Source organism: Apodemus sylvaticus, chromosome 7 (genome assembly GCF_947179515.1).
Source record: "Apodemus sylvaticus chromosome 7, mApoSyl1.1, whole genome shotgun sequence".
Taxonomy (NCBI): Eukaryota; Metazoa; Chordata; class Mammalia; order Rodentia; family Muridae; genus Apodemus; species Apodemus sylvaticus.
Genome location: NC_067478.1, coordinates 14,170,846 through 14,196,475, shown reverse-complemented (window position 1 = coordinate 14,196,475; position 25,630 = coordinate 14,170,846). Strand labels below are relative to the sequence as shown.

General features: G+C 43.5%; 1 protein-coding gene across 1 annotated transcript; it reads right to left on the bottom strand.

Moving 5' to 3' along the window:
• Positions 1-663: 663 nt before the first annotated feature.
• Positions 664-24,536, bottom strand: LOC127689588 (F-box/WD repeat-containing protein 15-like). The gene is made up of 10 exons (XM_052189278.1): positions 24,421-24,536; positions 23,576-23,613; positions 23,187-23,350; positions 21,920-22,038; positions 15,052-15,261; positions 13,437-13,595; positions 12,364-12,574; positions 10,776-10,954; positions 10,392-10,516; positions 664-775 (listed from the first exon to the last, which is right to left on the bottom strand). Exons 1-10 carry the CDS (start codon positions 24,508-24,510, stop codon positions 664-666), a joined length of 1,407 nt encoding a protein of 468 aa, XP_052045238.1. The 5' UTR covers positions 24,511-24,536.
• Positions 24,537-25,630: the final 1,094 nt, after the last annotated feature.

Below are 25,630 nucleotides of genomic sequence, written 5' to 3'. Positions count from 1 at the left end.
TTTAAAAAATATTTTTACATGTAATACTATTTTGCGTGCATGCATGTCTGTCTGAAGGGTACCATATTCTTTGGAACTGGAGTTACAGACAGTGTGTGCTAGCAATTGAAACCAGGTCCTGTGAAAGAACAGCCAGTGGACTTCACTGCTGAGCCATCTCTCAGACCCGTATGCCCTTGATTTACAAAAGTGCTTTGAGGGAAAACAAAAGAGGTCAAGAATTCAAAGGAGACCAGTGAGGAGAGGTATATGGGAAGGTTTAATGGAGGAAGGGCAAAGGCATAATTTGAATCTCAAAAAAGTGTTGTATTTTTATTTGCCACATGTCTTCTGCCGTGATAAGCTGCCCACATGGCCTGGTCACGAGACTCAATCCCATAGCAATGAAATGACAGGTGTCACAGACAAATTGGTTGTATATCTAGCCACAAACTTAGTTTCAGAGATGGGTTTTCATGATGCAGCCCTGATTGGCCTGAACTAGCTCTGTAAAGCAGGCCGGCCTCAAAACTCAGATCTTCCCCCTGCTTCTGCCTCCCAGTGTCAGGATTAAAGGTGTGCACTGCCACATGGGCCTCTTCAGTTCTTAGCAGCACTGAAATCACCAGCCTGGGCTTGCAAATATACCTTTATTATCATTGAGGAAGAGGACACACAACACACTCAGTTTTCAAGATCAGAGTTCAAGGTATATGCCGTCAGAAAGCAGGGGGCAGGACCATTTCTCATCAGTCGAATTATGCTCACATTGTCACATAGTGTTTTCTCAACGTAGCTGTCAAAGGAAAAAACCAAGATGTCAGCACTCAAATGGGAGTGAGGTTTATCAACTGATGAAGAAACAACTGTCTTTTCATCACAGTCCTGAATCTGTTTAAAACTTTTAAATATTTATTTTTCAGGGTACTGTAGAGATGGCACCATGATTTAGAGCACTGACTGCTCTTCCAGAGGTCCTCATTCAATTCACAGTAACCACACATTGACTCACAACCATCTATAATGGGATTTGAAGCCTTCTTCTGGTGCTGCTGTGTATGAAAACAGAGACAGTGTACACCTATACATAAGATAAACAAATAAAAAATACTTGTTAGTTGTGTATGTATGGTGTATATGTTCACGTGTGTGTGTGTGTGTGTGTGTGTGTGTTTGCCTGTGTGTACCTGAGTGGGTCTGTGCCTATGTGTGCATGCCTGTGTGATTATGTGTGACTGCATACATGGGTGTGTGTGGCTGTATGTGCCTGTATGTGTGTGTGCCTGTGTGTATATGTGTATTCTCCTATGCATGGAGTGGGTAGATAATAACTTGTGGGACCCAGTTCGCTCCTTTCACCAAGCAGGGTCCAGAGACTGAACTTGTCAGACTTGGTGGCGGTTGCCTAAACTGCTGAGCCAGCTCAGGTTAATTTTGAGTAACTGTGCACATTGGCAAAGGAAGACTGTCATTCATAGCATGAGTTCCAGTCCCAGCCTTCTGCAGTAGACCTCTGCCACATTTCTCAATTCTTAGTTGTTCAGTGCATTACCTAAGAACAGAGAGAGCAGCTGGGTGTGAGGCCACATACCTATAAATCACTTCAACTCAGGAGGCTGAGGCCAGAGAACTGACAGAGATTGAGGCAGTTTGAGGTTAGTCTAGGCTAGATAGTGAGACATTGTTTCAGAAAAAAACAAAGATGTTAATGTATAATTTATTTCAAAATTGAGTTGTATTCCCTTAGTCAAACTTGGTTCACTCCGAGTGAATACAGCAATGCATCCCCTCCCCACTAGGGGGCGTGGAGATGGTGGGGCACATGTCAATCATTCTGCTCTTTCCTACTGAAGGAAACCTCTACCAGATCACTCAGGGGCTCATAAGTGTCCGGCCTGTCCCAGGCAAGTACACAGCCTCCTGCCTGTGGTGGTGAAGACTCTGAACAAAACCTGTCAGCCACACCCATATTCTCCTTTGCACTGAGGTGGTGAAAATGGCACCCTATCTCCCGCCACCTGGCATGTTGACAACACATCAAAACTCCCTAAAATTGGGGGGTAAAGTTCATTATCAGAGTTCATCCTTTACATGTGCAAGACCCTGGATTCACTCCCCAAGCACATTAAAGACAAACCTTCCCCAACTGGTAAGTCTACAGTGAGTCAAAACCAGATCAAGCCCAAATTCATTAAGCTCCAACTATTTACACTAGATTGACCAAGTACGTGTTTCTAGAAATTAAACAAAAAACTTGAAATGAGAGGGACATTACACCTGATCATCTATAGAATGACAGATCCCAATGGCAGTAGATCTTTCAGCACATCATAGAGGCCAGGAGGACACGGTAGAGCCCTTTCCAAATCCTGAAGGAGAAGAAACTAATACCTATGAAAACAACCAAGACTGAGTGAGAGGGAGAAGGTTCTGGACTTCAAGGCAAGCCTTGGATACTTACAAGTTTTAGGCTATCCTAAAGTACATAGCACGTTTGAGGCCAGTCCGGGGTACATAAGGTGTCTCAAGATTACAACATACATACACAAGCTCACAGACACACAAACACACACACATTTTACATAGCCAAGGCCTTCTTGTGCAAAACAAGAAAACTGAAGCTATCACAATATCACAGCAAACTGCTGTGATCTAAGCAGTATGAATGATAATTCCATCAAACAGATGCATCAGAGCCTAGGAGATGACCTGCACTATTATTGTTTCTTCATTTTTTTTTTAAGGACAATCAATGGGCACTCCTATAAACGATGTCAGGAAGATCCAAAACCCACCACATCCTAGTACCTCCCACTACTGAATAATTCAACAATCAACTCCTAACACATAGAAGGAAAGGCTAGATCTCAGATGGAAAATGACTAAGAGGGAATCTGTAGAGAAAGCTCCATGACTCGGGTCTAGGCAGGAGTTATTGGCTGGAAACTGCCAAGTTCCAGCAACCAAAGCAACAAGGAACAAATGAGAGTGAAAGTCCCTCAAACAAGACACCAAGACCAAACAAAAAAGAAAAATCAAAAGAATGAATAGAAACCTCACAGAGTGAGGGAAAAAATTGAAATAAGGTTTCATTGTACAGCCCACATGAGCATTGAATTTGAATGTGGCATAGGCTAGCCTCAAACTTGAGGTAATTCTTCTGCCTTAGTTTCCTGCATGCTGGAATTATAGCTGTGTACCTCTATGTGCAGAGGGGGAAATAGCGGTAAATCACACATGTAATATAAATTATATTGGTAAGTTGTTGTGTACTGTTGACTCTTGTTGAAAAGGGACTCTAGGTATCCTGCCCAGGATGCTGTGGAAGGAGAGAAGCCCCGTGGCCAAACTCGTTGCCCGCAGGGACACAAAAGGATCACTAGGCACTGTACCACCCTGAGCTTTAGATTTCTGGTGGTGCAAACCGCCAGGGGTCTGCCTGCACTGAGGAACTGAGCACGTAGGCGGCTTTTCTCTGCCAGCCCGCTGGCCCGGGACCCATATCCTGCCCAGGGAGCTGTGGAAGGAGAGAAGCCCCAAGGCCATACTCACTGCCTGCAGGGACACAAAAGGATCACTAGGTACTGTATCACCCTGAGCTTTAGATTTCTGGTGGTGCAAACCGCCAGGGGTCTGCCTGCACTCAGGAACTGAGAACATAGGCGGTTCATCTGCAAGCCAGTCCATCGCAGGACCTGTGTCCTATGTGAGAATCAACAGAGGGAGTGACCCCCACCACAACTTCTTCCCTCCATAATAGAGCAGACAGAAAACACCTGGTTGACCTTGACAACCTAAGTATAGCATTGCTTAAGGCAAGACTGAGAAGGGCTCCAAAGGCACAAAAGAGGAAGCCAGCATATCAGTAATCTGTGCCAGAAGAAACCCAGTCATCCAGTTGTGCAGAGATAATCTTAAAGATCCACAGTAGGTTGAAGCACCAGCCAGTGACAATAAGACCATCTAACTCCTGGGAGAACCAGATGGCTAAAGGCAAACATAGGAACGTTACTAACAGAAACCAAGGCATTATGGCAGCATCTGAACCCAATTCTCTAACATTAGCAAGTCCTGGATACCCCAACACACCAGAAAAACAAGATTTGGATTTAAAATCTCTGGTCATGATGCTAGTACAGGAACACATGGACATACTTAAAGAAATTCAGGAGAAAATGGATCAAAAATTAGAAGCCCTTACAAGGGAAACACAAAAATCATTGAAAGAAATTCAGGAGAATACAAAAGCCAATAAGGAGGAAATGCAAAAATCACTTAAAGAAATACAGGAGACCCTTGATCAACAGGCAGAAGTCATGAAAGAGGAAACACAAAAATCGCTTAAAGAATTAGAGGAAAACACAAACAAGCAAATGACAGAACTGAGCAAAAATTTCCAGGATCTAAAAACTGAAGTAGAAACAACTAAGAAAGCACAAAGGGAGACAACTTTGGAGATAGAAAACCTTGGGAAGAAATCAGGGAACATAGACGCAAATATCAACAACAGAATACAAGAGATAGAAGAAAGAATCTCACATGCCGAAGATACCATAGAAACCATGGACTCAACAGTTAAAGAAAATGCAAAATGCAAAAAGCTTGTAACCCAAAATATCCAGGAAATCCAGGACAAAATGAGAAAGCCAAATCTAAGGATTATAGGTATTGATGAGAGTGAAGATTTACAACTTAAAGGGCCAGCAAATATCTTCAACAAAATTATGGAAGAAAACTTCCCTAACCTAAAGAGAGAGATGCCCATGAATATACAAGAAGCCTACAGAACTCCAAACAGACTGGACCAGAACAGAAATACCTCCCGTCACATAATAATCAAAACCCCAAATGTACTAAACAAAGAAAGAATACTTAAGGCAGTAAGAGAAAAAGGGCAAGTAACATATAAAGGAAGACCTATCAGAATTACACCAGATTTCTCACCAGAGACCATGAAAGCTAGAAGATCCTGGGCGGAGCTCATGCAGACTCTAAGAGAACACAAATGCCAGCCGAGACTACTATACCCAGCGAAACTCTCAATTACTATAGATGGAGAAACCAAGATATTCCATGACAAAACCAAATTTACACAATATCTTTATACAAACCCAGCCCTACAAAGGATAATAGGGGGAAAGCACCAGTACAACGAGGGAAACTATACCCAGGAAAGAGCAGGATATTAAGCCTCTTTCATCAAACCCAAAGAGGATAACCAGACACGTATAAAATTAAAATCAAAAATGTTAGGAAGCAATAACCACTACTCCTTGATATCTCTTAACATCAATGGACTCAATTTCCCAATAAAAAGACATAGACTTATAGATTGGTTACATAAACAGGACCCTACATTTTGCTGCATACAGGAAACACACCTCAATGTCAAAGACAAAGACTACCTTAGAGTAAAAGGCTGGAAGACAATTCTACAAGCAAATGGTCCCAGGAAACAAGCCGGAGTTGCCATTCTAATTTCAGATAAAATTGACTTTCAACCTAATGTCATCAAAAGAGACATGGAAGGTCACTACTTGCTGGTCAAAGGAAAAATCCAACAAGAAGAACTCTCAATCCTGAACATCTATGCCCCAAATACAAGGGCGCCCTCATTCATAAAAAAAACTTTACTAAAGCTCAAAGTACACATTGCACCTAACACAATAATTGTGGGTGACTTCAACACTCCACTTTCACCAATGGACCGATCGGGAAAACAGAAACTAAACAGGGAGACAATGAAACTAATTGAAGCTTTGAACCAATTGGAATTAACACATATATAGAGAACTTTTTATCCCAAAGCAAAAGAATATACCTTTTTCTCAGCACCTCATGGTACCTTCTCCAAAATAGATCATATAGTTGGTCACAAGACAGACCTCAACAAATATAAGAAGATTGAAATAATCCCATGCCTCCTATCAGATCACTATGGAGTAAAAGTGGTCTTTGGTAACAGTAAAAACAACAGAAAGCCCACATACACATGGAAACTGAACAATACTCTACTCAATGATACCTCAGTCAAGGAAGAAATAAAGAAAGAAATCAAAGATTTCTTAAGAATTTAATGAGAATGAAGGCACAACATACACAAATCTATGGGACACAATGCTAAGTGCTAAGAGGAAAACTCATAGCTTTGAGTGCCTCCAAAAAGAAATTTGAGAGAGCTTACACTAGAAGATTAGCGGAACAACTGAAAACCCTGGAACAAGAAGAAGCTAATTCACCCAGGAGGAGGAGAAGACAGGAAATCATCAAACTCAGGGCTGAAATCAATCAAGTAGAAACCAAGAGAACCATACAAAGACTCAACAAGACCAAAAGCTGGTTCTTTGAAAAAATCAACAAGATAGATAAACCCTTAGCCAGACTAACCAAAGGGCACAGAAAAAGTATCCAAATTAACAAAATTAGAAATGAAAACGGAGATATTACAACAGAAACCGAGGAAATTCAAAAAATCATCAGATCCTACTACAAAAACCTGTACTCAACACGACTGGAGAATCTGGAGGAAATGGACATTTTCTTAGACAGATACCAATTACCAAAATTAAACCAGGATCAAATAGACCCTCTAAACAGACCCATAACCCCTAAAGAAATAGAAGGGGTCATAGATAGGCTTCCAACCAAAAAAAGCACAGGACCAGATGGTTTCAGTGCAGAATTCTATCAGACCTTCAAAGAAGACTTAACACCAATACTCTTCAAACTTTTCCACCAAATAGAAACAGAAGGAACACTACCCAACTCCTTCTTCAAAGCCACTATTATGCTGATACCAAAACCACACAAAGATCCAACTAAGAAAGAGAATTTCAGGCCAATTTCCCTTATGAATATCGATGCAAAAATACTAAATAAAATTCTTGCCCACCGAATCCAAGAACACATCAAAACGATCATCCACCATGATCAAGTAGGCTTCATCCCAGGGATGCAAGGATGGTTCAATATAAGGAAATCAATAAATGCTATCCACTACATAAACAAACTCAAAGAAAAAACCACATGATCATTTCATTAGATGCTGAAAAGGCATTTGACAAAATTCAGCATCCTTTCATGCTAAAAGTCTTGGAAAGGACAGGAATTCAAGGCCCATATCTAAACATAGTAAAAGCAATATACAGCAAACCGGTAGCCAACATCAAACTAAATGGAGAGAAACTTGAAGCAATCCCACTAAAATCAGGGACTAGACAAGGCTGCCCCCTCTCTCAATATCTTTTCAATATAGTTCTTGAAGTCCTAGCTAGAGCAATTAGACAAAAGAAGGAAGTCAAAAGGATACAAATTGGAAAGGAAGAAGTCAAACTATCATTATTTGCAAATGATATGATCGTATACTTAAGTGACCCTAAAAACTCTACTAGAGAACTCCTACAGCTAATAAACAACTTCAGCAAAGTGGCTGGCTACAAAATCAACGCAAGCAAATCAGTAGCCTTTATATATTCAAAGGATAAGCAGACTGAGAAAGAAATTAGGGAAATGACCCCCTTCACAATAGCTACAAACAGCATAAAGTATCTTGGGGTGACTCTAACCAAACAAGTGAAAGACCTATATGACAAGAACTTCAGATCACTGAAGAAGGAAATCGAAGAAGATCTCAGAAAATGGAAAAACCTTCCATGCTCGTGGATTGGCAGGATTAATATAGTTAAAATGGCCATCTTGCCAAAGGCAATCTACAGATTCAATGCTATTCCCATAAAAATCCCAACCCAGTTCTTCATAGAGCTAGAAAGAGCAATTCTCAAATTCATCTGGAATAACAAAAAACCCAGGATAGCTAATACTATTCTCAACAGTAAAAGAACTTCAGGGGGATTCAATATCCCAGACTTTAAACTCTACTACAGAGCAATAGCGATAAAAACTACATGGTATTGGTACAATATCAGGCAAGCGGATCAATGGAATAGGATTGAAGACCCAGAAATGAACCAACACACCTATGGTCACTTGGTCTTTGACAAAGGAGCTGAAAGCATCCAGTAGAAAAAAGATAGTCTTTTCAACAAATGGTGCTGGTTCAATTGGAGGTCAGCATGCAGAAGAATCAAATCGATCCATTCCTATCTCCTTGTACCAAGCTCAACTCCAAATGGATCAAGGACCTCCACATAAAACCTGACACACTGAAACTAATTGAAAAGAAACTGGGGAAGACCCTGGAGGACATGGGCACAGGGGAAAAGTTCCTGAATAGAACACCAATAGCTTACGCTCTAAGATCAAGAATTGACAAATGGGACCTCATAAAACTACAAAGTTTCTGGAAGGCAAAGGACACGGTCAAAAGGACAAAACGTCAATCAACAGACTGGGAAAGGATCTTCACCAACCCTAAATCCGACAGAGGGCTAATATCTAATATATACAAAGAACTCAAGAAAGAAGAACCCAGAGAACCAAATAACCCCACTAAAAAGCGGGGTATGGAGCTAAACAAAGAATTTTCACATGAAGAACTTCGGAGAGCTGAGAAACACCTTAAGAAATGTTCAACATCATGAATCATTAGGGAAATGCAAATCAAAACAACCCTGAGATTTCACCTCACACCAGTCAGAATGGCTAAGGTCAAAAACTCAGGAGACAGCAGGTGTTGGCGAGGATGTGGAGAAAGAGGAACACTCCTCCACTGCTGGTGGGATTGCAAGATGGTGCAACCACTTTGGAAATCAGTCTGGTGGTTCCTCAGAAAACTGGGCATGTCACTTCCTGAGGACCCTGTTATACCACTACTGGGCATATATCCAGAGGATTCTTCAGCCTGCAATAAGGACACATGTTCCACTAGGTTCATAGCAGCCCTATTTGTAGTAGCCAGAAGCTGGAAAGAACCTAGATGTCCTTCAACAGAGAAATGGATACAAAAAATGTGGTATATTTACACAATGGAGTACTATTCAGCCATTAGAAACAATGAATTCATGAAATTCTTAGACAAATGGATGGAGCTGGAGAACATCATACTAAGTGAGGTAACCCAGTCTCAAAAGATCAATCATGGTATGCACTCACTGATAAGTGGATATTAGCCTAGAAACTTTGAATACCCAGGACATAATCCACAAATTAAATGATGTCCAAAAAGAATGGAGGAGTGGCCCCTGGTTCTGGAAAGACTCAGTGCAAGAGTATAGGGGAATTCCAGAACAGGGAAGTGGGAAGGGGTGGATGGAAGAATAGGGGGACGGAAGAGGGTTTATGGGACTTGCGGGGAGTGGGGACCCAGAAAAGGGGAAATCATTTGCAATGTAAATTAAAAAAATAAAATAAATTAAAAAAAATTAAAATTAAATAAAAAAAAAAGAAAAGGGACTCTAGATGACCACCTTTACTCCCAGCACTCGGGAGGCAGAGACAGGTGGATCTCCAGGTGGAGTTCAAGGTGAGCTTGTGCCCAAGACTGACGAGGCTACACAGAAAAGCCTGTAAGGCGGGAGACTCATCTTTTTCCTTTTTCTTACTTTTTTATGGAGAACAGATTACGCTGTCTTGCTAAATGTCAATCAATATTTGCTTCAGCAGCCTGGGTGCAGGGTTTGGGGCCTGTACCACCACACCATGATCACTGAAAATAACTGGGATGAAGGCAAGTAAAACTCCAAGGAAAATTAGCCAAATGGAGATAATGACAGCTCACTGATGAAGCAACCAAGTGGGGGCTGCACTCAGGGGAACCCATCCTGCCATTAAAGACAAGCTATGAGGACACAGTCCCCCCACTTCTACTGTGGGCCTGAGACTGCGACATAACTGTGTGTGCTGAGATCCCAAGAAGTAGAAATTCTTTCTTTTCCCTCCCTCCCTTCATTCCTAATACATAATCTCTCTCTAGCCCTGGCTGTGCTGGGACTCACTATGTAGACCGGGCTGACCTAGAACTGACAAAGCAGCCAATTGACTCTGCATCACTAGTACTGAAATTAAGTCATGTGCTATGCTTGGCCATTTTCTAGTTTGTTTGTGATGGTTTTGCAATGAACCCAATTGGCTGCCAAACTTCCTAAACAGCAGAAGGTGACCTCCTGTTTCTACTTCTTAAATTTATACATACACAGCACCATGTCTATTCTGTGTGATGTGAGAAATCATAAATTTAATCATGTCATTTTATAGAAAGTTCATTTCTCTTTTACAAATGCATTTTTCTTGAATTTTTTAATATATTTAACTTCCTTCAAATGCATTGATGTGAAGGAGTCAGTCAGATTCCCTGGAACTGGAGTCACAGACAGTTGTGAGTCACCACGTGGATGCTGGGGATTGAACCCAAGTCCTCTGGAAGAGCAGCCAGTTCTCCTAACTGCTGGGCCATCTCTCTAGCCAAGAAATGCTTGAAAATTAATGTGCAGTTGAAGTCAAGAAGCAGAGCTCACCTTTGTGATGGCAGACATCTCCTGTTTTGCAGCCCATAACACCTCCTGAGCCGCTGGGTTCTCTCCTCCCATGCATACACATCCAAAGAGCCATCATAAAGGGTGACAATGACATGAACGGGGTCCTGCAAAGAACACCCAGCTGTGAGCAGGCTGGAGTCAATGTCAGATCAAATGACAGGGAGAGGACCTAGGAGATGGCTCATCAGGTAGAGGCACCTGCTGAGCGAGCCTGGTGCTCTGAGCCCATGTGAAGGTGGAAAGAGAGAGACTAATGCCAGGAAGTCGGCCTCTCGCCTCTGCAAGTGCTCTCCCAAGTACAAGTGCACATGCGCACACACCAACAAAATGAATTTTAAAAAAATATAAACATTCTAAACGAACCACCCATAGTCTCAAGATCTCTGCAGGGAAGTACAGAAATGTCTGCATATGTTGACCATCCATGCTGAAGAGCAGGAGAGAGGACAGAGTTGAACAAACAATCACGTCCTTATCACTGACTCCCATCCATATCGGTATCTGCTTATATTTTGGCAATGAGAAGCTTGAAAACAAATGTCCTGTTGCAATACAGAGGCAATTTTTTCAATCATTTCAGCAAGAGCAAAATCCTAAATGTTTAGTTCAAAATAAATCCCTACTTCCATGACACACTAGTCTCATAGAGACAATGAACACAGTCCACTGGTCTGACAAGTCCACATCCTTGGTCACAAGAAGGCAGACTATGACACAGGGACAGCGTGGACAGTCAATAGCTCAAACATCGGAAAGATGACTGTACTGAGAACGGACAGTACAACCCATCCCATAGTACAAGATAGAAATGGAAACGTATCTGCCTGAGAGAGCCATAATTTGCTAGTACAGGGACCATCAAACAGGCCCAAGTTCATAGGAGGCCAAGGAGCCTCCTGCTCCCTTTACAGTAACATCATGTGCAGCAGCATCGTGTGGAGATCCACAATCCCAGCACAGGCCAGAGATCTCCAAGGTTGAGGCCAGGCCTGGTCTACAGGGCAAGTACTACGTTATTCATGGCTATGCAGAGAAACCCTGTCTTCAAAGAATAAAAATACAAAACAATGATAAGCATTTATAGCTTACTATGAGCACTTTTGGGAGTCACAGAAGAAATCGGGATTTCTTTTAAAAATCACTTTCACATTGTTACGTACATGTAGGTATTCATGCCATAGCACACATGTGGGGGTCAGGGGACAACTTGAGGGATTTGGATCTCTCCTCCACCATGTGGTCCCCAGTTATTGAACTAGGTTGTCAGGCTTGGTAGTTAAGTGTCTCTGTCCTCTAAGCCAGGGATTCTCTGCCTTCCTAATGCTTCCTACTGAACTTTAACACAGTTCTCATGTGGCCTTGGAGTCACCCCAGCCATAAAGTTACCTTCTTTGCTACTTCATAATGGTAAGTCTGCTACTGTTATCAATTGTGATTAAAGTATTTCGAAGAGAGAAGTTTACCACAGGGGTCATGACCTATATAAGTAGAGAACCAGGGCCATAAGACATTTTAACACCCCATAATACAGTTCTTTATTGCTTGTCATTTGGGGTTTCCTGTTATTGAGACAAGGTCTCACTGTGCAGTGAGTACCTGGCTAACCTGGTACTCACTGCATAGATCAGGCTGGCCTGGAACATGGAGAGATATACGAGTCTCTCCTTCTGAATGCTGGCATTGGAGGTGTGCACCACCAGGCATGGCCTTTTATTTTAATGTGTTTAACTTTATCAGTGTGTGTTTGTCTGTCTGTCTGTCTGTCTGTCTGTGTGTCTGTTGTATGTACATGTCTTCATGCGGATATGTAACATGTGTACATGCTAATTCATGTTTTCAGCTCCATCCTTTTTGTTTGTGAGACAGCACCCTCTATGAAACTCTCTTGACTCAGTCTCTTGATTTTGGGCATGTGCCATTATATCTGGCTTGAGAATTTTCTAAGGTTTACCTTTAACAATTGTTTCCATCCCGATCTGTTCCAGTTTCATGTCAAATGTGATGAACTTTGTGATTTTTTGGGGGCCCCTTCTGGACATCAGGGTTATCCTGTCTTCCCTTCTTGGGGTCCAGAAGGCTCTTTGGCATAAAGAAAATTTGAGGATGGCACTCACAGGGGCAGGGAATTCAGATGTCCTCAGTAAGCTGCTCATATAAAACACCTGCAGAGAGGATTGCCCAGTGGAATCAATGAAGAGTGATCTCTGCAGCCTGGCACATGCACACTCCTGACACGGAGCTTTATAAAGAAACCCAGGACTGGCCCCAACCGTTTCTCCACCCAAGGACAGGGAGGAGCAGCCATTGCTCCCACTCAGGATCAGAATAACCCACAGTCTTCCTGCCCCTCCCATCATCTTCAGTGACAGAATGGATTCCCTGACCCAGGTCTAAGGGCACCACTACCACAATGGATGCAACACACAGACCTTGGTTAATTACATTTTCCCTGTGTAGAGGACTAGTTCAGGACTGTTCTGGACATTTTTTTCTAAATAAGGCATTGAGACTGTCATACTGTATCCTAGGCTGCTTAGAAAGTATATCAATGTATAAAGCTAAATAAATATGCTTGGGCCCTGAGAAGTACTTTGCCTCTGAGTGGATTATCTCTCTCACAGTACTTAAGAAACAAGCACCCGAGAGCTCGCAGTGAAGGGAGAAAGCACTATATAGAGCACTGGGTATGGTAGCACTTCTCTGAAATATGTCACCTCGTGTAATCATGTCTGCCACTCATAGAAAATTGCTTTGAGTTCAGGACCAACAAAAATTTCTGAGGACTGTTATTTCACCTGCCTTCATCATTTGACTGAGCCAGAAATTCAAGAACAGTTCACTACTAGACATCTGCCATTGTGACTGGTCACGTGACTGTTTCCAAGACAACATTCTTTCTTGGCTGTAGAGGCTTCCTTTTGGATAGGGCTTAGGAGAGGGGGAGTGGTCTACCTGGACCTCCCTGAGGGCTGGACCTTCCCACTGTCTCCCACCTTCACCTTGGAGTTGCTAGAACAGACCTACCTTTGGGAAGATATGTGGGTGTCTCCTATTCAGACAGACCCATTTCTTCTGGGGAGAGCAATAGATTTCATCAATACCGTATGGGAATACATGGATTCTGGAAATGAGGTGTAAGTCAGGAATCCTAAAGATGCAGAGGTTACCCGAGGTATCTCCTGCCTGAAATCAGAGCACCAGCACCTGGTCAGTGGGAAAAGGTTAAGCACTGAGGAAGCAGTGTTACCTGCTCTGAGATACACCACTGTGTCTTCAAGTCCAGTGACGAGATCCAAAGCTCTGACCAGCCTGCCTCACAGAGTGTCTGGGCTGATCCCATGGAATAAGACTCTCTAGACCTGGAAACGATGACTCAGTGGGTAATGGTGCAGAGCAAGAAAGAGAGACAGAGACAGAGACACAGAGAGAGACAAAGAGAAAGATAGAGTCAGAAAGAGAAAGAGACAGAGAGAGAATTTCTTTTGGTTCAATTCCAGGGCCTCCAATGGCTTTTTCTGGCCTCCAAGCATGCTCAAGATACATAGATACACATGCAGGCAAAATATTCACAATCAAAAGACTTTTTTCACTTTTGGGTTTTTTCAGACAGGATTTCTTTGTTTAGCCCTGGCAATATTAGAACTCACTCTGTGGAATAGCCTGGCCTCAAACTCAAGAGACTCACCTGCCTCTGTGCCATGCACCAACATGCCCTGCAGGATTTTTTGAAGAAACATTTGTATGGCATAGTAGCACATATCTTTAATCCTAACACTTGAAGGCATTGACAGTCTGATCTCTGTGAGTTAGAACACCCTAGTCTACACAGTGAGTTCTTGGCCAGCCAGGACTACATCATGCGACTCTGTCTCCAACACAAGAGGTAGGGTAGGAGTAAAGGTTTTCCAAGCCCTCAAGCATTCTTCTCCGGGACTCACTGGGATATAATCATTATCATTTTTCTCTCAATATCTGATAAAATTCACATTTTTCTCTATTGTCCCTACCGAATTTCAAGGATTCAGCAATAATAAACATTTAAAGAGAAGTTGTAAAATCACTGAGAAAAATTGTGTGTGTGTGTGTGTGTGTATTCATGTACGTGTTAGATTTTATTTATGTGTGTATGCAGACTAAGTACCTGGGCATACATGAAAACCAGGGAAGGATGCCAGGTATGCTGTTAGATCACTCTTCTCCTGATTTCCTGAGAGAGTCTCCTATTGAACCTGGAGCTAGGCTGGCTTGGCCAGCAGCCGTCTAGTCCCAGTGACCCTTGTGTTTCCATCCCCAACAGCACTGGGTTACAGGCACATTTAGCCACATCCCATTTTTTACATGAGTATCAGGGTTTTGAACTCAGGTCTTCATGCTTGCACAACAAAGACTGCTACCCACTGAGCCATCTATCCCCAGATCCCAGGAAATAATATTAAAATGATATTTTTAAGAGAATGGCTTAAGGAAATACACATGAAATAGGTCAAAGGCTAAGGGATGGCTATGTTTATGGTTTACTGTGATTGACTCTCAGGGTTTGCAGAGACTCCAAAAAGGCAAATTGAGATTTAATATTAATGAGACCTCAAACTGGCAAGTTTTGTTCTGTGTGAATACTTCAGATTTGGGGGTCACTTACCAAGACAATCGGGCCATCCTGGGTATCAACAGCTTTCAGTGACAGACAGGGAGAGATCAGGTTGTTCGTCGCCAGAGGTTCCCTGTTCTGACAGTCCCACAGTTTGATAGTTGATTCTGTATCTACAGTCACCGCAATGTGCATCTCAGGGAGGGTGGTCAACCACTTGATAACAGTGGGATGTCCTGGGCTTTCCCAAGTCATAATGCCCTGGGGAACAAGAGCATCATCATGTCTGAGCACTGATAATTCCAACTGCTTTCACCCACCAGCTTGATTTGGAAGCTCTGTCCAGACTGGAACACCTTCTTCCTTACATGGAAAGATTATGAAAGATCTAAGCATCCCTCATTGGACATGGTAGCAGATGCCTAAAATCCCAACCCAGGAAGGCAGTGGCAGTAAGGTCACTTGCAGGTTAAGGCCCGTCTGGTCTACATCGTCAAGTTACAGGCCAATTGGAACTACAAGACTATTTCAAAAAAAGAAAGAAAAGAAAAGGAAAGGAAAAGAAAAGAAAGGAAGGAAGGAAGGAAAGGGAAAGGAAAGGGAAAGGAAAGGGAAAGGAAAGGGAAAGGAAAGGGAAAGGAAAGGGAAAGGAAAGGGAAAGGAAAGGGAAAGGAAAGGGAAAGGAAAGGAAGAAACACTGGGCTGGAGAGATGGCTCAACAGTTAAGACCACCAGTTGTTTTTAACATAGGACCTGGGTTCAACTCCCAGCACACACATAGCTGCTCACAGCTGTCTCTAATTCCAACTCTAGGGGATCTGACACCTTCACACGGACATACATCCATCGAGAATTCCTATGGACATAAAAATAAATTGGTACTAGTGCTCCACCATCCCTCTCTCAGGGCATCATATGGACCCCTAGCAATAAAAAAACCACAGAGAACAGAGATTCTCTACTCCACAGGTGTGCTGGTGCCACAGGCCATGAAATGCCACCACAGGCCTAGCCCTGTTCCTGTCCTAAGACACACAGCCCAGGAAGGTCCCAGGAGAACTGTACTCATGCAACCTACACCCTGTTCCTGTTTAGCTACTGTGGTGAGGTACCTCAAACCCCAGGAAACACTATAAGAGAAAGAATGATGTGGAGATCAGCTGTGTCAATTGCTCCCCACCCCAAGAGGGAACAGCTCCACTGTGATGCCCAGTCAAGGAGTGGGTGTCCATTTTCATAGCACCACAACCAGTGTGAGGACAGGGCCGGCTCGCCTGACTACCACAGTTGGTGAACTGAGGGAGGGCATCACCCCCATATCCATGCCAGCTGATGGCCTCTAAGGACACCTGCAGAGTATTGCCCTAATTCATCATCAGTGTGGGAGGACTCAGCCCACTATAGGAGGTGCTACTGCCAGGCTGGGGTCCTGGGTGCTATGAGGAAGCTAACTGAGCAAGCCATGGAGAGCGAGCCAGAGAGAGTGACCAACCCTCCATGGCCCCTGCTACAGTTTCCGCCTCAGCCTCCTCTGGTGACTGTAACCTGTGAGTCCTTTCCTCCACATTACTTTTTGGCCATGGCCTTTTAACACTGCAAAGGGAGCACATTAACACACAAACTTGTAGCCAACCTAAATTATGTGGTAAATGTCAGCTCTCAAGACTCTCCAAATATCCAGAAATGAGATCAAGCTGGATGATGGGATTTCTGACAGTTAGATAACAGCCATTATTCCTCAGGAAATTCTGAAACCAGTTTCCATCTGCCAAAAGGTATCTTTAGCCTTGTTTTTGCTACTGTCGTAATGTTACAATGTACTCTCTTTATCTACTAGATACATTCTAGAACAAATAAACAAATATACTGTCTAACTCAGATATACTTAACAGAAACTGTCTTTCAATCTTGGCAAAAATCTGCTAAATGTAATGTTAAATGTTCAAGCTTACTATAATAGACTGAGACTCCAGAATCCTGACAGTGAACCCCTCGTCCCCCTCCCACAAGATCTCTGAGTGATATGGGCACAGTGACAAGACTGCCTAGATCCTGGTATGATAACCACTGAGAATCACTGCTCCATTGCCTTGCCTGCTGCCAGGGCTTGGCTTAAATTGTGGACAAACAGAGGAGTTAAATGCCTCATTTTGCCTAAGACAAGTGAGTCATTTCTCCCAAGTTCCTCCTTCACAGGAAAAAGCTTCTCATCTTCTGGGTCCGATGACCAGACATCCTGTGTCTGAGTGGAGATGGCATTGTCCACTGAGGCCCCACCAGATGGATGACACTATTGTCTCCAAGGGAAACAATGGAGATGACAAGGTAGCTGGAGTTGTGGCACTTATGTGCCTAAATCGTCTCATCCACCACAAAACATTCTTCCACTCCTCTAAAGCCATCTCTTCCTTGACATCCTTCTCATACATGACACTAACCTGTCATTTCTTTTGTCTTCTGCTTCAGACCCTGACCTTGTCCTAACTCCTTAGTGTCACACAACCTGGGCACATTAAAGATCGCTGGCTATGTATACCCCCAGGAACTAACTCACAGCTGCCACTTACAGCTTCTCCAATGACTCTGTCAAGAAACCTTAATCACCTTTCACCAGCTGCCCTGATCTCGTGTTGCCAAGACCCCATACTTTTCCCTATCATTCTTACATGAACACTTAAGGTGTTTCTCATACTAATCTATATAATCAACTATCATAGTCACAAGGTCAAATTTCCTTTAATTGTCTATTAAATGTAAAGTTAAAATGTTTCTTATTATGATATATATACATATACGTACACGTACACATATATGTATATGTATAATGTATATGTATATATAGTCAGTCTCCCAGATAAAAGGAAAAAGCCCTTCTTGCTCCTTCTGCTCCAAGAAAAATTTTTACTGTTGAGAATAGTTTTAGCTATCCTGAGTTTTTTGTTATTCCAGATGTATTTGAGAATTGCTCTTTCTAACTCTATGAAGAAGTGAGTTGGGATTTTGATGGGGATTACACTGAATCTGCATATTGCTTTTGGCAAGATGGCCATTTTTACTATATTAATCCTGCCAATCCAAGAGCATGGAAGATTTTTCCATCTTCTGACATCTTCGTCGATTTCTTTCTTCAAAGACTTGAAGCTCCTGTCATACAGATCTCTCACTTGTTTGGTTAGAGTCACACCAATATACTTTATATTGTTTGTGGCTATTGTGAAGGGTGTCATTTCCCTAATTACTTTCTCAGCCTATTTATCCTTTGAGTATAGGAAGGCTACTGATTTCCTTGAGTTAACTTTATATCCAGTCACTTTGCTGAAGTTGTTTATCAGCTGTAGGAGTTCTAGGATACATGTTCCACTATGTTCATAACAGCCCTATTTATAATAGCCAGAAGCTGGAAAGAACCCAGATGTCCCTCAATGGAGGAATGGATAGAGAAAATGTGGTATATTTACACTATGGAATACTACTCAGCTCACTTAGGCAAGTGGGTGGAACTGGAGAATGTCATCCTGAGTGAGGTGACTCAATCGCAAAAGAACACATGTGGTATTCACTCACTGATAAACAGATATTAATCCAGAAGCTCGGAATACCCTAAAAACAATTCACATATCAAATGATGCCCAGGAAGAAGGAAGGAGAGGCGCCTGGTTCTGGAAAGCCTCAGTGCAGCAGTGTAGGGGAATACCAGGACAGGAAAGAGGGAAGGGATTGATTGGCGAACAGGGGGAGGGAAGAGGGCTTATGGAACTTTTCAGGAGGGGGGATCCAAGAAAGGGGAAATCATTTGAAATGTAAATAAAGAATAAAAAAAAAAAAGAAAGAAAAATTTTGTCTTCCCTAAACTCATCCTAAAGAGTGTTCATGCGGTTAAGAGATTTATCTCTGTTGTGTATAGCCCTGGCCTTGTATTTTGATGCTAATTCCACTCCTCAGAGGGGCTGCAGATGAGGAGTTGCCTCATGAACCTTTTCCTCACCTTAGCTTTTCAAATAAAGGCTTGAGCCAATGATTGGGCAGGAGGAAAGGGGAGGAGTTGAGAGTTTGGGGAAGGGAGAGGAGCTAGGGAGGATCAACAGGACAGAGAGGAGCTACAAGGGATCCACCCAGAGGCTGCAGAGAAAGAAGCTCCTGGCCTGGAGAAACCGCAAGTTATATGGGATAATATACATGGAAATAGGGTAGTGGACTGGGAGATCTGCCCAATCTAGGCTTATAGCTTATTTTGTTACTGATTGAGTTGAGATTTCTTTAACTGTGGAATCAGGTTGGAAACAAAGTAGAAACATCTCTTTTGTAAACCCATAAGCACCAGGAAACCCACTCAGATCCACCTCTCATGGACCAAACCGACCCACCCCATCTAGATAAGTACACCTGACAATCTATAGCCTAAGTTGCTACCTGTTGCCTATTCCATAGGGTGAGACTGCTCTCCTGTTTCCTGGGATTGGAATTCCTCTCACCCCAACCACCAAGACCTAAGGGTTTCAAGTGTACACCTAAGAATGTTTTTTTATTCCAAAAGTACTTAACTTTATTTGCTACCTCTAATATATATAAGTGTCTCAGCAACTTCCTAAGTCCAGGAGAATACTCAAAATCTACATCTAGGACAGCTCCAGAGAAGCAATCCACAGATGCCCCAGTACCTGCTGTCACAGACACAGACTCTTCTACTGGACCAGCTCCTTCCTACCCACAGATAGACCCTCAAATCCTGTACAGCAAGGTAAGAAGTGACTCTCCTGAGACTGGACCAACATCCCCATCCCTATTTTCTTAGGTTTCCCACACACAACACCCCCGAGTCAGTGGGAAGCTGCTCAAGATCGAAATGACCCTATCCCTGCTTTACCACTTCATTATAATATCCCCTTTCTAAAACTAAACCAAAATGGAGGAGTGCCAGCATTCCTTCTAGGCTCCAGCCTGGGCAACAGCAGGTGAGCCTGGCTTGCTATGAAGGGGACTGTTTGGCCCCTCCTCGCTCTCTCTGACCCTTCTGTCTGACTCTTTTCTCTCCCTAACCCCTTTATCCCTCTTTCCCTTCCCTCTCCCTCTCCACATTTTCTGACAGGCCTCGCCTCTCCTCTCTCTTTTCTCCCTTTCTCTCTCTCTCTCCATCTTTCTGTCGCTACTCCCTTCGCCATTGCCCTTACCAGGCCCTAAATAAACTCTATCCTACACTATGCCCATCATATGTCTGGTACCCCAGAGCCAGAGATGCCTCTGCCCTGGACTCTTCTAGATGCCTCTGGCCATTCTCTCATAGCCACAATGAAAATCCTTAATCGTATCATGAGCAATAATGACAGTGGTTTTTTACGGTACCCCTTCAAATAGAATAAAAAAGAAATCAAACCATTTCCAGCAAAATCAGGGACAAGACAAGTATATCCATACTTTCTACTCTCATGCAATATGGTATTGATTATTTTAGCTAGAACAATAAAACAGGAGAATCAAACAAAAGAAATGCCAATAGGAAAGAGAAGTCAGAATTCCCTCATTTTCAGACACTATGAGCCTGTACTTAGAGACCCCAAATCTGCTCTGGAAACCTCTTAGAACTGATAAACTTCCAGCAAATTGACAGGCTACAAAGTTTATATGGAAAAAATCAGTGCCCTTCCTATATGGGAATAAACAAAGAGTAGAAGAATCAGGGAAGCTGTCCCATTCACAGCAGCCTCGAACACCACCCTGAAGGGAGCTGGTGGACATGGTACAGGCATATGTTCCCAGCAGGTAGAGGTTGGCAGATCTCAGACTTCAAGATCAGCCAGGTCTACAGAGCAAGCTTCCTCCAAGGCTCTTACACAGTAAAACCCTTTTTTAAATTAAAAACAACAACAAACAAACAAATCCTAGAGTAAGGGGCGAGAGTTATGGTTCAACAGTACATATCAATTAGTGCTCTTGTAGAGGACCCTAGTTGGGTTCCCGGAGCCTATACAACACCTCACATCCTCTGGCCTCTGGCAGCCTGCACTACCACAGGCACACACATATATAAAATAAAATATGTATCTTAAAAAAAGAATACCTAGGAGTAAATCTGACCTTGTATGTGAACAATGTCTATGATGGAAACTTTGAAACACTGACAGGCCTGCAGAGATGGCTTAGCAGAGGACCTGAGTTCAGTGCCCACAGCCCCAGGACACACACCTTACATTCATCTGCAACTACACTTATTAAGGAACCTGACACCTGGGCTGGAGAGATAGCTCAGAGGTTAAGAGCATCGACTGCTCTTCTGAAGGTCCTGAGTTCAAATCCCAGCAACCACATGGTGGCTCACAACCATCAGTAACAAGATCTGATACCCTCTTCTGGAGTGTCTGAAGACAGCTACAGTGTACTTACATGTAATAAATAAATAAATCTTTAAAAAAAAAAAAAGGAACCTGACACCGTCTTGTGACATCCACAGGCAGCAGACACACATGTATAATACATACATATATGCACAGAAAACACTCATACATCTAAAATAATGAAATCTTTAAAAAAAAAAATACAGAGAGAGGAGGGAAAACTCAGATGTGGTAATGCAAACCTTCAAACTAAGTATATGGGAAGCCAAGGTAGGTAGATCTACATGGGGACTTTCAGGACATGTCTGTACAGGGAGATCCTGTCTCATCATCACCAACAAAAAAAAAAAATGAAATAAGAATTCACATGGGGGGGGGGGAGGAAGAGCCAGGTAGTGGTGGTACAGGCCTGTAATCCCAGCAGTTGGGAAGCAGAGGCAGGCAAACTTCTGAGTTCCAGTCCAGCCTGGTCTACAGAGTGAGTTCCAGGACAGCCAGGGCTATACAGAGAAACCCTGTCTCAGGGGAAAAAAAAAGGGGGGGGGGGAGTCACATCCAGGTAACTTTTGCTACTCATCAGTCATACTCACCTCATGAATATCCCAGGTGGAAATCCTGTTCATGGAAGACACGATACAGACAACCGACTTGCCTTGTCCGTTTCTTGTTAAGCCACGCCCTGAGATATAACATGGATGTGCCAGAACTTCTGCAAGGAAACCCCAACAATATTTGAACACTAGAGAGCTGGGGTGTGACTCAGACTGAAGGAGCTATGTTTCCTTTCCCCCTGTCACGTAGAATGCTTGGATAAAAGCTGTGGAAAGGAGGAAGTGAGAGGCAGCCAAGCAAGCTGCAGGCTGGTCATTTGTTCAGAGACATTTCCTCTTTAATCTGTTTCTATAGATTCAAAATGGGGCTGGGGGCTGGGGCTGTAACTCAGTGGGCAGGGTGCTCCGTTCTGTTCCTAGAGGCCTATGACCTGTGACCCGGTACTCATGTGGAGGCAGAAGGATCCGAAGTTCAAGGTTATTTGGTATTTGCTACATGAGATCCTGTCTTAAGAAAGAGAGAGAGAGAGAGAGAGAGAGAGAGAGAGAGAGAGAGAGAGAGAGAGAGAGAGAATTGGGCAGTGTTGGTGCACACCTTTGATCCCAAGCACTTGGGAGGCAGAGGCATGTGGATATCTGAGTTGGAGGCCAGCCTGGTCTACAGAGTGAGTTCCAGGACAGCTGAGGCTACACAGAGGAAGTCTGTCTCAGATAAAAAAAAAAAAATCAAGAGAGAGAGAAAGAAACAAAGAAGAAAAAAAGAAAAGAAAGAAAGAAAAGTCAGGTGTAAAGATGTACCAGTCCCAGAGAAGAAAAGCAACAGATCATGAGTTTGAGGCCAGCCTAGTCTAGAGATCAAGTTCCATGGCTATATAGTGAGGCCTTATTTCAAAACAAACAAAAAAGATAACATACTCCACAAAGTTGTCTTCACACACACACACACAAACACACAAAGTAATAAATGTAAAAAATTTTAAAAGTATCTCTCCTTCAGAAACCTGTTCTGGGGAAGTTTTTTGAGAAAAATAAATACTAAAGCCAATTTAGTAATTTCCCCATTAAATTCTCTCTGCACACTGGGAAGGATTCGAACCTTCAGGGAAAGGGAGGGATAGGGCAGGTTTTACAATGTGGAGCAACCACTCAGCAGATCACAGATTGGTTCCATAGCTAGGCTAGCACAGCAGCCCCTTCCTGCTAAGCTACAATTCCATGCCTGTTATTAAATGAGGATGTAGGACTGCACAGAATGGGAAAAAAAACAAGTGGGCATCTCTTCTAGGGTACCCAAGACCATACATACCATTCTCTGCAGGAATTTCCTTGTAAGTAAAATCTTCTGGCTTTGCCCGGGACTTGGCATGTTCTTGCCATGTTCGGTAAATGTAGAACTGCTTCCATGTCTCTGTGCCCAGATGTTGTAGGTTGACGTTGTCATAGAAGAGCCATCTCTTCCGACAGAACTTCCTGCAATGCACAGTTGCACTCCCATCAGGCTGACCTCAGTCACCTCACATTAGAGCGATTACATTCTTAGAGTGCTCACCTTAGAGCATGATTACAGTGCTCAAATCATTTATTCTCTAACCATCCTCCTGCAGCAGAGGTGCAGGTCCAGAATCAGAAGGCCTCTTCTTCCCTTCCTGCCCCATCTTGTCCCCTCTTCCCATCCCACCCTGCCCCTCTCCTTACCTCCACAGGACATCATGGCTTGCCACTGCATTCCAGCTCTATGGGAGAGAAAGGAATCCTTAAACCAACATCTGCCTCCCTCTCCTGATCTCAATTTGTTCTTTGCTGGGCCTACACAGGTTAATCAAACACAGTCCTAGCTCTCCAGGCCCAGCCAGCCTGGAGAGACCTACCCCAGCAAACACAAGTCACCTTCTGAGGGCTCAGAGGAAGGAGGGCCAGCCTCTGAACGTCTGACATGGAGTCTCAAGAATGACACGTGTCAGCAGCACATCTCCACAGGGCAGCTGGCTCTTTTCCTTTAGCAGAATTTTGTTATCTCTGTTACTGTTCTGAGATAGGGTGTCTAGTAGCTTGGGCTGGGTTTAAGTTCATATGATTGAGTCTGACCCACACTCCTGATCATCTTGCTTCCACCTCCCAAGTGCTTCAATTGCAGGTGTGAGCCACCACTCCTGCCTCATTGAACCGGATTTGAGGTCTTCAGAATGGATAATGCTATCCTGTGAGCCCTAGATATATCCGTTTGTTATTCTGTAGGCTGGCACTTCTGTTGATCAAGAGAAGCAGCTGAGTCCCCCAAACACTAATGTGTCAGAGCTGAGTAGACAGGTCTGAATAAGGTAAGTTTAAGGAGGGATGGAAGGAAGGAAGGAAGGAAGGAAGGAAGGAAGGAAGGAAGGAAGGAAGGAAGGAAGGAAGGAACAAAGGAAGGAAGGAAAGAAGGAAGCCAGGGTGTGTCAGTGTGATGCTGGGGTAGCTGAGACTCCATGTTGAGAAGGAAAGGTCAAAGGGGCCTTATGTAGGATGCACCCCATGGAGAACTGCAGCCAAGGAGCTTTTACCTTGTTCACTTGGGCAACCTGTAGCAAAGTGAAGGCATCCAGATAGGAGAGGATTTCCACCATTTGCTCAGGAGGCAAATGGATCTCCATCTTCTGTGGCCTACGTCCACACTGACTCTTCTTTCTCCTCCCCAGCTTGCTCACATTTTAAAGGCTTGGCCAAAGGGTCAGCAGGATGGCCACCCACAGCTCATCAGGCTTTGATGAGAGCAAGCTGCAGGTGTGTAGACTCTCAGCCTGCCCCTGCCCCCACTCACTGGAAACAGATACACTCAGCTGAGAGCGCTCACACCTAAACTCACTCCACAGTGTCTTTCTTTCTTTTTCTTTTCTAGTCAGTTTGATAGGGTTTTTTTTTATTGGATATATTCTTCATTTACATTTCAAATGTCCACTTTCCTGGTCACCTCCCCTGCCCCAAAGTGCCATAACCCATCTCCCCTCCCCCTGTTCCCCATCAACCCTCTCCTGCTTCCCTGCCCCAACATTACCCCACACTGTGGCATGAAGCCTTTCCAGGACCAAGGGCCTCTCCTCCTTTTGATGTCCAACAAGACCATCCTCTACTGCCTATTGTCTGGAGCCATGGGTAACTCCATGTGCACTCTCTGGTTGATGGTTTTGTCCCTGGGAGCTCTGGGAGTACTGGGTGGCTCATATTGTTGTTCCTCCTATGGTGCTTCAAACCCCTTCAGCTCCCTGGATTCTTTCTCTAGCTCCCCCATTGGGTACCCTGTGCTCAGTTCAATGGCTGGCACAATTCACATATCAAATGATGCTCGAGAAGAAGGAAGAACAATGTATGAATACTCTGATCCATCTTAGAAAGGGGAACAAAATTCCCACAGAAGGAGAAACAAAGTGTGGAGCAGAGTCTGAGGGAAGGACCATCCAGAGACTACTCCACCTAGGGATCCATCCCATATACAGTTACAAAACCCAGACACTATGATTGATGCCCACAAGTACTTGCTTTTACTGGAGCCAGATATAGCTGTCACCTGGGAGGCTCTGCTAGTGCATGACAAATACAGAGGGGGACACTCTCAGCAATAGTGTCTTTCGCTGTATAGATGAGCTCAACAACCCCTTCCTGGCACTGTGGAAACCAAAAGTACATGATCTGAGGCAGCCTCGATTGATGATGTACTTGTCAGAACTTTCTAGAATATACCGAGTAACACACTAATTGCTTATGTGAAGCCCATTA

Coding starts and splice junctions, on each gene's coding strand:
- LOC127689588 (XM_052189278.1), bottom strand. CDS start 24,510: ATGGAGATCCATTTGCCTCCTGAGCAAATGGTGGAAATCCTCTCCTAT. Junction 23,614..24,420: donor AGGTTGCCCAAGTGAACAAG/GTAAAAGCTCCT, acceptor TCTCTCCCATAG/AGCTGGAATGCAGTGGCAAG. Junction 12,575..13,436: donor ACCCACATATCTTCCCAAAG/GTAGGTCTGTTC, acceptor TCCTCTCTGCAG/GTGTTTTATATGAGCAGCTT.